The sequence below is a fragment of the Lissotriton vulgaris genome, chromosome 2_1 (genome assembly GCF_964263255.1).
Source record: "Lissotriton vulgaris chromosome 2_1, aLisVul1.2, whole genome shotgun sequence".
Lineage (NCBI taxonomy): Eukaryota > Metazoa > Chordata > Amphibia > Caudata > Salamandridae > Lissotriton > Lissotriton vulgaris.
Genome location: NC_141687.1, coordinates 1787290846 through 1787305400, shown reverse-complemented (window position 1 = coordinate 1787305400; position 14555 = coordinate 1787290846). Strand labels below are relative to the sequence as shown.

Here is a 14555-nt window from a genome sequence, read left to right as displayed (position 1 = left end):
CATAAAATGATATTACCATAAAAGTGAAACCACACACTCACGCACAATACACACAATCCGAACACATACACACAGTAACACCTGCTAGTACGGTACAGAGCAGGAATATCGTCGTAAAAATATCGACTAACCTAAATATCGCTGCAAAAATATCTACAGGAAGAAATATCGATGACAAAAATATCGTCTGACCAGAATATCGACAGACAGGTAAGTAATATCGTTAACATTAATATAGTTGTAATAAATATCGTTTACAAAAACATAGTTTACAATAATATCGTTTTTTAAATAATTATAAGTATTGTAGTGTTTTTAATGAATATTTGTAGTCAAAGTAGTATTTTTAGTAGTATATTATTATTTAATAATGTATTTTCAGTTGAATTTAGTATTAATAGTTCCGTAGCGGGTTGTGGGTTTATAGGGGAGTAGGGTGGGAAGTAATTTAAATATAATGAAATAATACATTAATTAATGTTTTAAATGAATATAAATAGTGTAATAAATAATAGTTCATTATTTCAATTAGTTAATTGAATAATAATTATGTAATTAATTATGTTAATTTTTAAATTAATTTTAGGTGTGTGTACAGGATTTTTTTAGTGAAAATGTTTTTGGGTAAAGGGGTATTTTTAGGGTTCAGGGTCAGTTTTCAGTTTTTGGGTAAAGGGGTATTTTTAGGGTTCAGGGTCAGTTTTCAGTTTTTGGGTAAAGGGGTATTTTTTGGGTTCAGGGTCAGTTTTCAGTTTTTGGGTAAAGGGGTATTTTTAGGGTTCAGGGTCAGTTTTCAGTTTTTGGGTAAAGGGGTATTTTTAGGGTTCAGGGTCAGTTTTCAGTTTTTGGGTAAAGGGGTATTTTTAGGGTTCAGGGTCAGTTTTCAGTTTTTGGGTAAAGGGGTATTTTTAGGGTTCAGGGTCAGTTTTCAGTTTTTGGGTAAAGGGGTATTTTTAGGGTTCAGGGTCAGTTTTCAGTTCTTTGGTAAAGGGGTATTTTTTGGGTTCAGGGTCAGTTTTCAGTTTTTGGGTAAAGGGGTATTTAAATATAATGAAATAATAGATTAATTAATGTTTTAAATGAATATAAATAGTGTAATAAATAATAGTTAATTAAGTTCAATTAGTTAATTGAATAATAATTATGTAATTAATTATGTTAATTTTTTAATTAATTTTAGGTGTGTGTACAGGATTTTTTTAGTGAAAATGTTTTTGGGTAAAGGGGTATTTTTAGGGTTCAGGGTCAGTTTTGGGTTTTTGGGTAAAGGGGTATTTTAATTATATGTATGTATTATTGTTGTTATATAAAGTAATGTGTAAAATCAATTTATATGTCCACATTTATTAAGTTTATAATTAAAAAGTGTAGTAAATTTTTTTGAAATAGTTAAAAAATAAAAGTAATGTAATGTATTTTGTTAATAGTACTTATATTTATTTAATATTTAATGTAATTTTAATTATTTTAAAAAGTCGATATTTTTTACATCTATATTAATTACAACGATATTTTGGAGTCGATATTTATGTACTTACCTGTTTAAGGTATAGGGTGTCGATATTTTTGTAAACAATATTTTTGCAACGATATTTATGTCAGCTATATTTTTGTAATCGATATTTTAACACCCTACCGCTAGTACATAGGCGTCAGTGCACCTGTAAGGCACCAAAGACTTCCAACATGCCGAATTAGCCTTGAGTGAAAGATTCCAGTGAAAACCAGAACAGGCAATTCTGGGCTGTTCCATCAGCTTTCAGGAGAACTGTCAGGAGCTTGGCAATGTACCTGCCTCCTGGTAATGACAAGAAGGTAATGACATTGCCCGGCGCCATGCAGAGCTCCTGAAGCAACATCCGCAGCAGGAATCTTGTGAGCCCCCAGGCCCCCGGAATGCCACACTACCCGATGAGCCTGGCATTCCCGCACGTAGGTGCCACCACACGGGCTCTCCTGCTGGGAGAGCTTCCTCGTGATCAATGCCAGAAGCAGGGCAATGCGATTACTTTAATGCAATGACCATTAAGATAATTACATTGCCCAGCCCCTGCAATGCTTTACACTCTCAGGTCTTGCAATGAGAAGTGAGACTTGCACAGGCACTTCTAGAGTTCTAACTGTGTCTGCAGCCTTAGCATTTTGTCAGCAATCTTATGGTCCAGTTCTAAACAGAAAAGCTTACTTAAAGTATGAGCAAGAAAAGTACGTAAATGGTCTAAATTTGCCGGATGGTATGTTCTAAAAAAATCTTGCTTTAGCCGTATTTAGATTTTATGTATACAAAAAAAGTATTCAAAAAGAATATCTAACAAGTGTACTAGAGCATTTCTATACTTATTTACGTCATGCTTCGTATACGCATTGAATTACATTGGAGAATGAGTTCTATTTAAAATGGTGCATGGAAGCTTCTGCGTTGATGCAGTAGTGCCGGCCATGTGCAACAATGCAAGTCATGCATGGCAATGGAAGCGCGCACCCTAAGGCAGGTTCCGACCTCCGAGCCCATAGCAACAGCATGATGGTAGGACTGCTCAGGGCTCATCCAAGATGTGTTTGACTCAATGTTAAAGCACTGGGTGCAGAGGCTGAGCAACAGCCCCTGTGTTTGAGTTTTGCACAGGAGGTAGGCTACGCTGTGGAGTCTCCGCACTCACTAACAAGAGCTGAGGCTGTGTAATTCCTCATCCCTGATAGAGTCCCTCCATGCTTTTCCCATGGAACAATCTTCTGGAGCCAGGAGCAGTGACAATGAACCTCTTCGTATATGTGCCTGCTGTTGAGAATTTCACTGGACACTCCTCTCGACAGAGATTGTGAGAACCAGACAAGCACGTGTTAGCAGATGTTTCAACAGGTGGTCCTATAGTATAATAATGGACGATCCGCTAACATCTGCTGTGTTTTGCTGGCCTGACACTATGCGTAATTATAAAGGTGTTTTGGGGAAAATAGTGAAATATTGCAGAGAATGTATACTATTCAATTCCAGACATATGTGATCCTACCCAGCAGTGCAAGGCGGCTTTATTTTAACATTTAGACTTAACCTGTGTTATTCCAATGTTCATAACCCATAGTCCACATCATTGAAAGCATATATTACACGATTTACTTGCCAGTTAGGTGTTGAGTGCTGACATTGCTGGGCCCCTCCCCCTAGATGTTGTGCAGTTATGGGCAGATTTACAAGCCCCGTACACCACATTTGCGCCGCTGTTGCGTCACTTTTGTGACGCAGTGGCGGCGCAAAGCCAGCGCCATGTTGTGGGGTATTTAAATGACGCATCTGGGAGATGCGTCACGTTGTAAAGTCCTGGGCCACACGTGGGCGTTCCGGCACATGGGGGTGGGGGGGAGGCGTTCCTGTGCAGGAACGCCTCGGAAAAGTGGCTGAGTGGAATCTACAAGATTTCACTCAGTCACTTTTACGGCCATGCTGCTTCAAAACCCTGCGCCTTCTTGAAGCAGGCGTAAGGATTACGCAGCATGTTAAGCATAGGGGCACCCCGAGCCTTGCTGGATCTGCATTGAGCTTGTGACTCAACTCCAGCAAAGCGCTACCTTTTCGTCGGGGGATGCGACACGCATCTGGCAATCTGTGCGCCACGGTGCACCGCATTGTAAATGTGGCGCATCAGTGGTGGCGCAAGGGTGGTTTGGCGTGTTGCAACTGTTCTGGTGCATCCCTGCTGATTAGCAGAGATGCGCCAGAAGTTGTAAATCTGCCCCTTAGTGTTTCTGACAGCTGTAGCTGCGCCTGGTGCACCACTGAGTACAATTTGTGACATGCCCTGGTTTTATTTTATGAGTAAATAGAAGGACTAAAATGACATAAAATAAAGGAAATAGATTGCAACCCGTGGAAAAATTTTAAAAGGTAATGTGCAAAGATTTGAAAATGAACTTTAAAACAATAAAACAATGGAAAGGAAAATGATCCGTTTATGAATAACAATTTTCTGAAACACCTTCAGATGCAAAGTACAGGGAGCTTATCCTTGCAGTCGTGACTGGGGCTTCCCTATGAAGGAGGCACCGAAATGCCACTCCTTTTACCAGGGCCGGCTCAAGGCATGTGCAAGCTGTGCACCTGCACAGGGCCACCAAACCCCAGGGGCCACCACGCCAATATATATCCTTAATATGTTAATCCTCTGAGGATGGATACATATTTGCGTGGTGGCCCCTGGCAGGGATTGGGCGGCCTCCGGCTCTGTTCCTCTTCTAAACTCCCTGACCCCCTCCCCTCTTTACTGGCCAGCGCGCTCCGCCCCTCGCGGACCCCCTCTTCCGGGCCCCCTACCTACGCTCCCTGCCCAGGGCCACCATGAGCCTAGAGCCGGCCCTGCTTTTACTATTATTCCTTGCTTGCATTTAGGTATTTGGGTTGCTTGGTTTGCACGATTGACTTAAAAATGGCAACTGGGAACGAAAAAACACTGATGGTCCAGCCCGGGAAACCAGGATTTCAACGTCCCAACATCATTGCTGCTGTAGTGGCCAAGATGGTGAAAGTTATGGCTGTCCTCACACCTCGAATCACAGACAGAAGGAGTTCAAGAGCTCAGTTATAAGAACCAATAGGCCCATTTTCCCTTTGTTGCATGCAAAAATAACACATTTCCATTGACGAACTGAAGGAATGGGAATTATTGTAGCTGTAAATTTGTGGGGGAGGGAAGGAGGGTCCTTTAATGGATAGTCAGACAGGAAACCTTATCTTTGACATTGTGAACGCATCTGATAAGAAGGGCTGCCATATGCAAATATAAGATATTGCTAAAGACCACTTGCAATTAAATGATGGTAAAGTTTGATGCAGCCCCATGTAGCAAAGTCAAAATGGAAAACTCTTCTAGAAATATCGAGGTGAAAACAGCCCATCGTGACCACACGAAAACCAGCAAAGCGTCTTTGTAACTGTGAATGCAAGACTGGGGCTCCCTCAGCTATCATTTTAATTGTGCTAAATCCCAGTCTATTAAATCGCATTCTTTTATAAAGGTAATTAAACATGATATAAATCTGGAATTTAAATACAACCCAGATCTCCTTCCAGCCTAAGGGGAACGTAACATCATGGCTACAAATCTAATTAAGAAGCTAAGCCATGTAAATAAACAATGAACAGAAAGAGTGAAAGGACAAACACTACATGACAGCATGAGGAAGAGGACACGAATTGTAGGAAATAAACTGTCAACAAGCAACCAAAACATGCAGGGCCTCATTTATGCGTTTTTGCTTTATGACAGCGCTGTACGCCTTCCTGCTGCGCTGCCCTACGGTAAAAAAAAGGGCAGGAATATGACGCGTTACTGTCCATTTTCCCTGAGCCTGCACACAATGGGCTGCCCAGTGCCAATGCAGGCACCCTTGTACCATGGTGCAAGGGTACCTGAATTCAAGGATGATTATTTCTGTGCAGGAAGGGAAGGGAAATCTTTCTGAACAAAAACAATCACAAGAGGCTTTTTCCTCTTTCGATGTATGCTGCAGAAACAGCACACAGATAAAGAAGAAAAACGAGGAGAAATACAGATTTTTCTCCTTCTTATGACTCACTTACGCCCCCCCCCATCCTCCCACCCCCTGGAGAGGCGTATGGTTTTGGGGCTGTCTCAGAGTTATGATTTCTTGTAAATCTGAGGCAGTGTTAAAAAGCCATGGATGTTGCTGGGAACTTCCCCCAGCAACACTCATTGCACCCCCCTTTAACGCAGGAAAACTGTGTTAAAAGGAACAATATTTATAAGGCACCATTGAGCCAAATAAAGTGGCTTAGTGCTGCCTGGGAAATATGAAGCAGGCTTCTGTGCCACCGGAATGTCACAAAAAGTGACGCACCGGCGGCGCAAGGGACTTATAAATAAGCTCTGCAGTTCAAAAGGACTTCAAGATCAATGGCAAAAACCTTCAAAGAGGTCTAGCAGTATCAGGGCACACACACATCTGACACTCAGTACAGGGCGTCTATAAAGGGCAAAAGGACTCACTCTCACATGCTGGGCAAATCTAGCGGGATAAAAGGTTAGGATTAACTGCACTCTACAAGCACGTGCATCTGTAGCATAGCAACTACTTCTAGAATTTTAGATACTAAAGGCAAGTTGGAAACAGGCCTGAAATGTGAAGGGTTTGTAGTATTTATTGCAAGTATTTTCAAGGAATCTAGTCACTTCTTTTTAAATTGAAACTGAAAGATATGCCTAAATCATGGCATGAAGGAAGATACTGTGGTATTCAACTATTTGAAGATTTACATGTCCTCAAATACACCACCAAGAAGCTCTAAAATCCTTTGACAATCATGTCTTGGTGCAGCAGGCATGGGGTGCTATTGACATGTTCTACTGCTGACAGAGAACTGGCCCTGGAGTGTAGCCACAGTCGTGTTTGTTTGAATCCAATGAATCCACTATTTGGCAGGACATACAAAGATTTGGCTAGATACAATGCTGGTTCTGAATCTAATCAAGTGATGGCAGACTCTGACCTAGCATGACTTTAATGTAGGTATCTCCTCGGTTTATTAACTCTATGAAGAGTTATTATAAAGAATGGGTGCCTCCAAAAGAGCATGAATGGAAAAGCTTTTGAAACAGCAGCTTCATTTATTGTGAGGACACTTGATGAAAGGCTACCAATGGTGAATGGCCTTCAGCCCATAGGTCTTTGGGGTGTAGAAGAGTTGACATGGGCGCTCCGTTTGCAATTGTTTGCCGGCAAGGGACACCTCAGGTAACATGAAGGTGAGTTTGTCTCATTCATGATTACCCACCCTGTAGTCTTTTATAGGAAAAAGGATGTAAGAGTGATTGGGCTTGCACCATTATCTTTCAAGGGAGGGAGGGCAAGCACTGTTCTCATTGAGAGGAATTGAACATGTTCTTGTGGTGGCGACCAAGCACCAAATCTGTTAAGGGAAGATGTTTTTGGCATTACCTGCATGGAGTTGGGGACTTTAAAACCAGGAGACTGAGCAAGAATTGAATAAGTAGATATACATAGCCCTGTCTAGTATGTTGACAATTTATTGACGATGCTTAAGAAATGTACAGTGATTGTGTTCCTTTGTCTTTTAAACTAAGATTGTGTTTGTCTGGTGAGCCTCTTCTCCTCTAGTACTGTGCATAAGTTATGCGATTTTTTTCTACAGAACTAGCTATTCTATCAGCAAACTACAGGTTTCAAACAACCACAGCACAGAAAACAGGCAAAGGTGAAGAATTTGGTAGATCAATATATGCAACAAATTTGCAATGTGCCGACGCACGCTCCGAAAAACGCCCCCTTGACGTAAAGCAATGTAAAGAAGCTCAAACTACTTTTGTTTGCTCAGAAAAAAGTAAATACTCATCTGTCATTTTGTGACACTTTACAATATGTGCTACAGAGCAAATCTATTGTAAATCCACGCCAATGAGTTGATTACATCTTGAAGTGATTTTGATAAAACTGTCTAAACTGCGCATTATTTTTGGTTTCCTTGCCGGCCTGATCTTCCTTTGGTACAGGAGACCTGTGGTGTATATATATCTATTATATATATTGTATATCTATATAACTATCTATATAACTGTATATAAATTCCCATAACCCTCTTTTCAGAAGAACGGAGCGCACTCACGGGGGAAGTTTTCAAGCTTTTTTATTCCAGTTCAGCATTTCTACAGGCAGAGTGCTGCTAAATAAACAACCAACGCGGTTCGGTCTCCCTGAGACCTTGATCACGGCTGATTTTTCGTAGATGTGCCAAAGGTTCCAGCGAAACTGAACTGTGTTTTGGAGGATATAAATATATATATTTATATTTATATGGGTATATTTACCTTTTAGATATTTTCCAGGCATTAGCCTTTGCCATGCATTCTTTTACAATGAAAACATTTGTTTGCATGGTAGAGGCATATGAGTGGGAAAGGTTTTTGTGGTAAAGACATGAGTGGTGAAGTTGTATGCATTGCACCAATAGTATGGTAAAGGCATACATGGTAATGGCATTCGTGGTTCCATCATAAAACCAGTCTGTCGGAGTAAAATCGTGACTTGAGAGTATAAGCTTCATTTGAAGCTCTGTCTCAAAAAAGTCAGGCGAATCTGAAGACTTCTGACACTTTTTTAATGTTATTATTATTTTATCTTTTGATTTACTACGTGGGTACAGGCTTTATTCTTTCTAATTTAAAACCAGTAGTTTATTTATTTTTATTTTTATTTTTTATTTATTTTTTGTTTTAAAAAAAATAAAAAATAAATAAACCATACTAATTTAATCACTGTAAAATGTAATTCAGCTAACACAAGATAATACCCTATACAGGAGGATGAAATTGACAAAGAAAAGCCATTAACTTGAACATCCTAGTACCTTATTTTATTAACCTGCATATCCTTGCAACGTTTTCTGTGGTATCAATTCTTTCCGATTAAAATGACCACTTCCCTCTAGATCATTATAGACATTGTTCCTAGCCTGTACTTTTGTGTGATAGCCTGTTGTATTTTGGATGTTGTAGTTTTGCTTTGCTTTTATTGAACTAATTAGACTAGCACACCTGAAATCAATGACTTGCATGGGAAATGTTCAGCACTAAAGAGAGTGTCCATAAAGGTCTGAAATGAGATTGTCACACTAAATCTTTCCATATGGCAGTCAATTGAGGTTCATGCTTTCTTATGCATATATACATATGTATGTGTTGTTAAGTGACAATAAGTGGTAAGTATTTCACATCCTACACATAGTGCATAGCAGATGTTCTCAAAGGACCAGTCCCCTTGACTCACATTCAGCTTCTTAAGCTAGCATATTTTGTTTTTTTCCTACCTTAAGAATAAACCAAACCTAAAAAGGGTGTCATCACAGAGGACATGGTTACTCCCACTGTCCTCAGCCAGATCCCGTCCAGTGCCTAATTAGAGCCGGTAGTTGGTGGTGGGGCTCATCAGCAGTTTTTTTAGGGATTGGTATGTATTTTTCTACATTAGACATTTACGCAGAAAGGGAAAAATAAATAAAGCAGGAAGACTGAGGAAGAGAAGGACAGAGAAACAGTCATATAGGGAGAAAGCAGGAACCCGCGAGACTGAGATAATGGGGCTGGGAGTGTCTGGCAGTGGATGAAAGAGGCATGAGGTGAATTTACGAATACACAGCCATGGTATTCAGCGTGCCAACATTTAGATTCACCAGCCTTGGGCTGCCAAGCAGAGCTATTGGCACCAGCACTCAGTTTACAAATTAAGCACGGACACCCATCTGGACTAAAAGAAAAGCTTGTGCAAGCAGTTTCTTGCTGTAAGCATTAATGCAACTGAAATTATAGTATTGATCTGATCTTGATTTATTTCTCTGCATGTCTTGCTCACCATGATAATACATAACCACACACAACTATTGTCAGGACCCCTCTATTAGCAGATAGAAGATATTTTCAGACAAATAATAAAAAGAGCAGTTAAAGATATCACTGCTGTTACATATTAAAGGTGTACTAACTCCTTCCATGACTAGCCTGTTCACTTTGGCTCTTGGGGCAGCTAAATGTTTTTTATGGGAAATGTACTTTTTTGGAGGCTCTACCTAATGGTTTGCAAAAAAGTAGGTTAGTTAATTATGTCCTGTAATTCGCTTGAAAGAAAGATGGTTCAGTCAAAAGTATTTTAGGATCGGAATTATTCCCATGTCTACATTACTTTTGACTGTACTATTTTTCTGTTAAGTCATTTTTTGGACATAATTAAACTATACTTCTGCTGATGTAACAGTATCCTCTAGGTCTCTAGCGGTATGCCCCACATATAGGTTAGCCTTCCTAGTTAAAAAAAATACCTATTTAGGGTGGCATAGTGCCTTGGGATTAGTACCCCTACCTGTCTCAACTTGCAAAAAAATCGTAGGGCGTGCTACTTTTCTGAAACTGAGAAATGGATTTTGCTGCAAATGTGGTTGATTTTTTCCTCCATTTTTATATAGCTCGATCTCTGCCCACGGGCATTGGATCTCTTTATATGAGCACCAGATTACTTTACACAAGGTCATATTCATTTTTTTTGTTGAGCCAGATTGAAGACATCCATTTTTGTAGTAATAAGTGTACTCCTTACATTTTGGTGCATGAACAGTATAAACACAATGCCACATTGTCAACTTTACATACAGAAGCACTCTAAGCAGCTGCAGGTCATACATATACTGTAGACACCATTCCACTTCAGCCCAAAACCTAGTACAAACATGCATCCGTCCCTATTTGGGGGTACTGATAAGAGAGGCTAACATGGAATTGTTCTACATTTTCAAGGCTGATGCTGTTTCCAGCAGTGCCTGCAACTGACTGAAAGACACAGCGAAGAACTCTGTGGAACCCTTTATTATTGAGTGCGTCCAAATTGGGGGGAGTTTAGTGTACTGCACTCTACAGCCCTGAGATCAAAGTGCATCAACTAAGGTAAAGTTCATCAGGCAGCTTCCAGATAACATTAGTGGTCAGTGTTCCAGAGAGGGACTTGGTGTCCACTTGGGATGCTTAGAAACTAACTACCTCTGTCCAATTCCACCAATATTGTTGCTCATGTTCCCCTGTGTGAAATGGATTTCAGTATTAGCAAGAGTCTGAGGCTGGGTCTATGAAGCATTTGCATGTTCCTTGCATCTCCAAAGTAAGTGCTTCAGTAATATTTATAAAGGCACGCAAGGGGCAATTTGCGTGGCCTTGTGTAGCTTGGTAAGTAAATGTAATGCAACGCTTCTGCTTGCACTGTGTTACGTTACATTTCAACTTGGGAGACATTCCATGGGTGGAGCATGGGTGTTCCCATGCATCCACCCATGGATTTTGGAGCGATTAAATCTAGTAAACCTGGGAATATGTCAAAATGTTACGTCTTCCCCAGTGAGGTGCAACGAGGAAAAATATCTTTATTTCTTCTTCTTAATTCCTCTTTCTATGTTTGATTCATCACTGCATCACACATATGAAGAGGAAAATGCTTCGATGGTTGTTTTTTGTGCTGGAAGGTGTCCCTTCCTGCACAAAAACAATCCTGCCCGTAATGCAGGCACCCTTGCACTATGCTGCAAGGGTGTGTGTGATGGCACTCGGAAGGAAAAACAGTGCGCTAATGCAAGAAGAGAGCAGACATGCTCCATATCTTTGTGAATATCGATAATTTTTGCTCTCTCTCCCTTTCACACAACATAGCAGAAAAATATGCCTGCTGCCCAGCATTACATGGAATGTTAGTAAAAGTGCCCTTAGGTGTGTAACCTAATAACAAAATTATTCAGGTAGGCCTATGATTAATACATTTTTGTGTATTCTTTGGTTCCAACATATGGCTTGCTCTGCTTCTTTCATAAGGCCAATTATCATTATTATTATTATTTCACCCGTTGGATAAAAATACTTATTATTAAGACATCTAGACGTATATCTAAGATTAATGGGTTTGCAGAAATACATATCACATGAACAACACAATATGCAGAAGCTGACACTGCTTAATTTGTGTCATGGGTGGGCTTCAGAACTCATGTTTGGCAACATGAAGGAGGAAAAGAAAGACAGAAAGGGAGAAAGCAGGGTTGAAACAGAATTTGCAAAATTGAGATAACGAGATAGGCTAGTGGAAGAATAGGGCATGAGGAGGAATCAAGACTGGGTAGCTCTGGTAGTCAGCAGCGGTGCCGGCTTTAAGGCAGTGCGACCCGTGCAGCTACACCTGCCACTGAGCAGGGGAGGTTGAGGGTGGGAAATGCTGTCTTTAGAAATGACTTATGGGTTTAAAGGCACCTGCTTCAGAGTTCCTTATGTGCCCAGCACTTTGCAGACAGCAACACAAATATGAAGCTATTGCTTGGGATTAATGTTCTTGCCTGAGAGAGATCAGAGTTTTGTCTAGTGGCAGTTTTTACTCCTCATAAAGTAGCACAGATGGTTAAGATGCTCCTGCGAAGAACGTGTACCATGCATAGTATAGAAATGTATTTTATCTGGATAGCTCAGTGGGCAACTACCTTTGACACAGAGATCCTTTTGTTACTTTCAGTTCATATGTTGCAAACCTAATATAGCACAGTACCAATGAAATGTCATCAAAGAGCTGCATGCAAACTGCATGGTAAGGGTTAGAATGTTATGTTTTCCCCCAGTCTTTCATTATTATAATGTTGCTAAACATTGTTTGTTTGGGTAGAAATGCATTCTTATTAGTAAAACCTACCCCAACCACTGTGATATTTAAATCCTGAGTTGTGCTTCTCCAGACTAAACACTCTTAAAATGTACTGCCTTCTAGTATGGATGCGTGATTTCTCCACCTGTAATCCTAATTGCTTTATGTGCCATTTTATATAGATGAATACACATGTGAATCATTGTCTCTTTAATAAGTGTGCATGATGTAAAGTGCACTGACACCCTACAGTGGGATGAGTTGCGCTATAAAAAAATAAATGTTTGCGACAGAGGGGATAGGGAGAGATGAGGGGCACTTTTTAGAGGGTGGTAGTGAGGGAATTTGTGCAGAAAGGGGTCTTTGGGAGAGTGCCATAAAAGATTACCACACTGGTGACTCGGGCTAATGTCGGTTTTCATCAGTAGTGGCCACAGGCTCATAAGAAAAACGTTGGGCCTCTACATATATTTATTTTTTATTTTTAACAAATGAAGAGCCGCAGAAACACCAGTCCACCCTCCCCCCGCACAGTTTTCACACGATAATTCTTTGTCTGATGAATGAAGAGAACTTACCGATAACACAAGTCCAAACGTCTGTGAGATGCTGGCACAGAAAATTAGCGAGATGAACATGATGCTTATACACCTTTGCATCTAGAAAAGAAAAAAACAAAACAACAGTGTCTTCCCTCTGCAAGTTTGCTGAACTTTGCCGAGTCAAAAATAAAAGTGAATTCGATGACCTAGCAGGCGGTCCCAAAAGATAGTACATATATTCCTCCTAAATGCCTCCGCCCCTTTTTAAGCTATGACAATACTGCTGCGTCGGCGCCAACCTAAGCTAGTTCAGGTAGAGAGGAACATAGCTTCGAGGCAGACTAGGGATAGCTATTTTTTGATCCCCGATTCATATTTAGCCTGGCAACTCATTAGAAAGTTGGGGTGTTAATTAAACGCTGCATGCTTCATTATTTCATCATCCCCTTTATCTGGCCTTGATAAAATTATGCAAAGAAAACATGGTCAAGCAGCATGCAGTATACAATATCCCTTACATCATCGGGAGCGTAAACATAAACATGTGCATCGTTTACATCATCCATGAATTTAGGAATCGCGGGCAGAGTGAGTGCATTATAAAGTCAGAGTAGCAGGCAGCAAAAATGTGTGGAACATGACAACCCAAGCTGAAAAGAGAGATGCGGCTGTGACGGAGAGAGAAGTGAGGGCAGAGCTTGTCACCTTGGCACGGTGTGACGGTCTGTCCTTCAGGAAGTGGTGCTCTTCTGGCCTCTGGACAGCGGGCAGCAGGCGCGCTTGCTTGCACGTGCAGGCTCTGGGCATGCAGGGCGGTGACGGGGCTGCAGACCTCCTTGAATATCGAGATAAAAACCTCTGAAAGATGGTAACAGCAGACCTCACTGCATAGTCGGGGCAGTGCGCGCAGCCTGGGCGATCTCTTTGTGGGAGAAGCCTTCTCCTCCCCTCTATTTATTGTCCGGTGTGAAAAGACCAGGGCTTGTCTCTCCCGGGGGAGCTGCTAGGGAGGCCGACGTCACACAATCATTTCCCCTCCGCAAGTCACTGCATTAGGAAGGGCAAAAATTACAGCAATTCAGTTAGAGGTACTTTGAAGCAATATGGAGGTGGAAGATAGATAACAGCCAGGGTAATTACTTGTGATTAGGGCCCGGGTCAGGGGACGCTCTGACTACCAGCAAGAGTCCCTCGTTCCGCCCGCCTCCCTGATGTTCCACAGCCGGAGAGTTATTTTGTATGAGAATTGGAGGACAAAAAAAATCTGTTTATAGCCCATTCTTTGCATGCTGGGTTTTAGAAAGACCGGAGTGCGCTCATGAAATTATTATTAGTCTGCCCTCATTGGGTTTGCTGACATGTCTGCTGTCTTTGTCTACTATAGCATCAAAACAGACCCCTATCTCAGATTACAAACGTAATATTTCGTCAAAGATGTTTGTGCTGACGTTCATTAACACACTTTTACATCATTTGATACGTATATCTGCCACGAACCTTTTATATATTTAAGCTGCTTTATTTCAATATATAATAGCAACTATTACTTGCTTCCTGTGCGTCACTTATTCAGCTTTTCCTATGTCTGGAGCTAATAAGTTAAAGAAAAAGCTTTATGCAATGCATGCGGGTTTAGGTACTTGATAATGTGTTAGATTAGAAAGAAAGAAATGCACTGTCTTTACCACTTTATGTGTCCGTTTAAGACCGAGATCCTTCTTCTGACCAGCAACCAGCAACGAAATACGGGGGGGCGGGGGGGGGGGGGGGGGCAGATTTACGTTTCCTGCCACATCTCTGCAAATCAGCAGGGATGCGCCAGGAGAG

The 14555-nt window shown here is 41.0% G+C and overlaps 1 protein-coding gene across 2 annotated transcripts in view; it reads right to left on the bottom strand.

Annotated features, from left to right (window-relative positions):
• Nucleotides 1-13652, bottom strand: part of LOC147733276 (galanin peptides-like) — a 244358-nt gene extending 230706 nt beyond the window's left edge. The window contains exons 1-2 of one of the 2 annotated variants that reach the window (XM_086958945.1): nt 13434-13652; nt 12765-12845 (exon numbers count right to left, since the gene is read on the bottom strand). In XM_086958945.1, the coding sequence (XP_086815071.1) occupies nt 12765-12845; nt 13434-13535 (183 nt within the window). In that variant the 5' untranslated portion in view covers nt 13536-13652. The remainder of the gene's footprint in view (nt 1-12764; nt 12846-13433) is intronic. The other variant, XM_086958944.1, reaches the window with a different exon arrangement.
• Nucleotides 13653-14555: the final 903 nt, after the last annotated feature.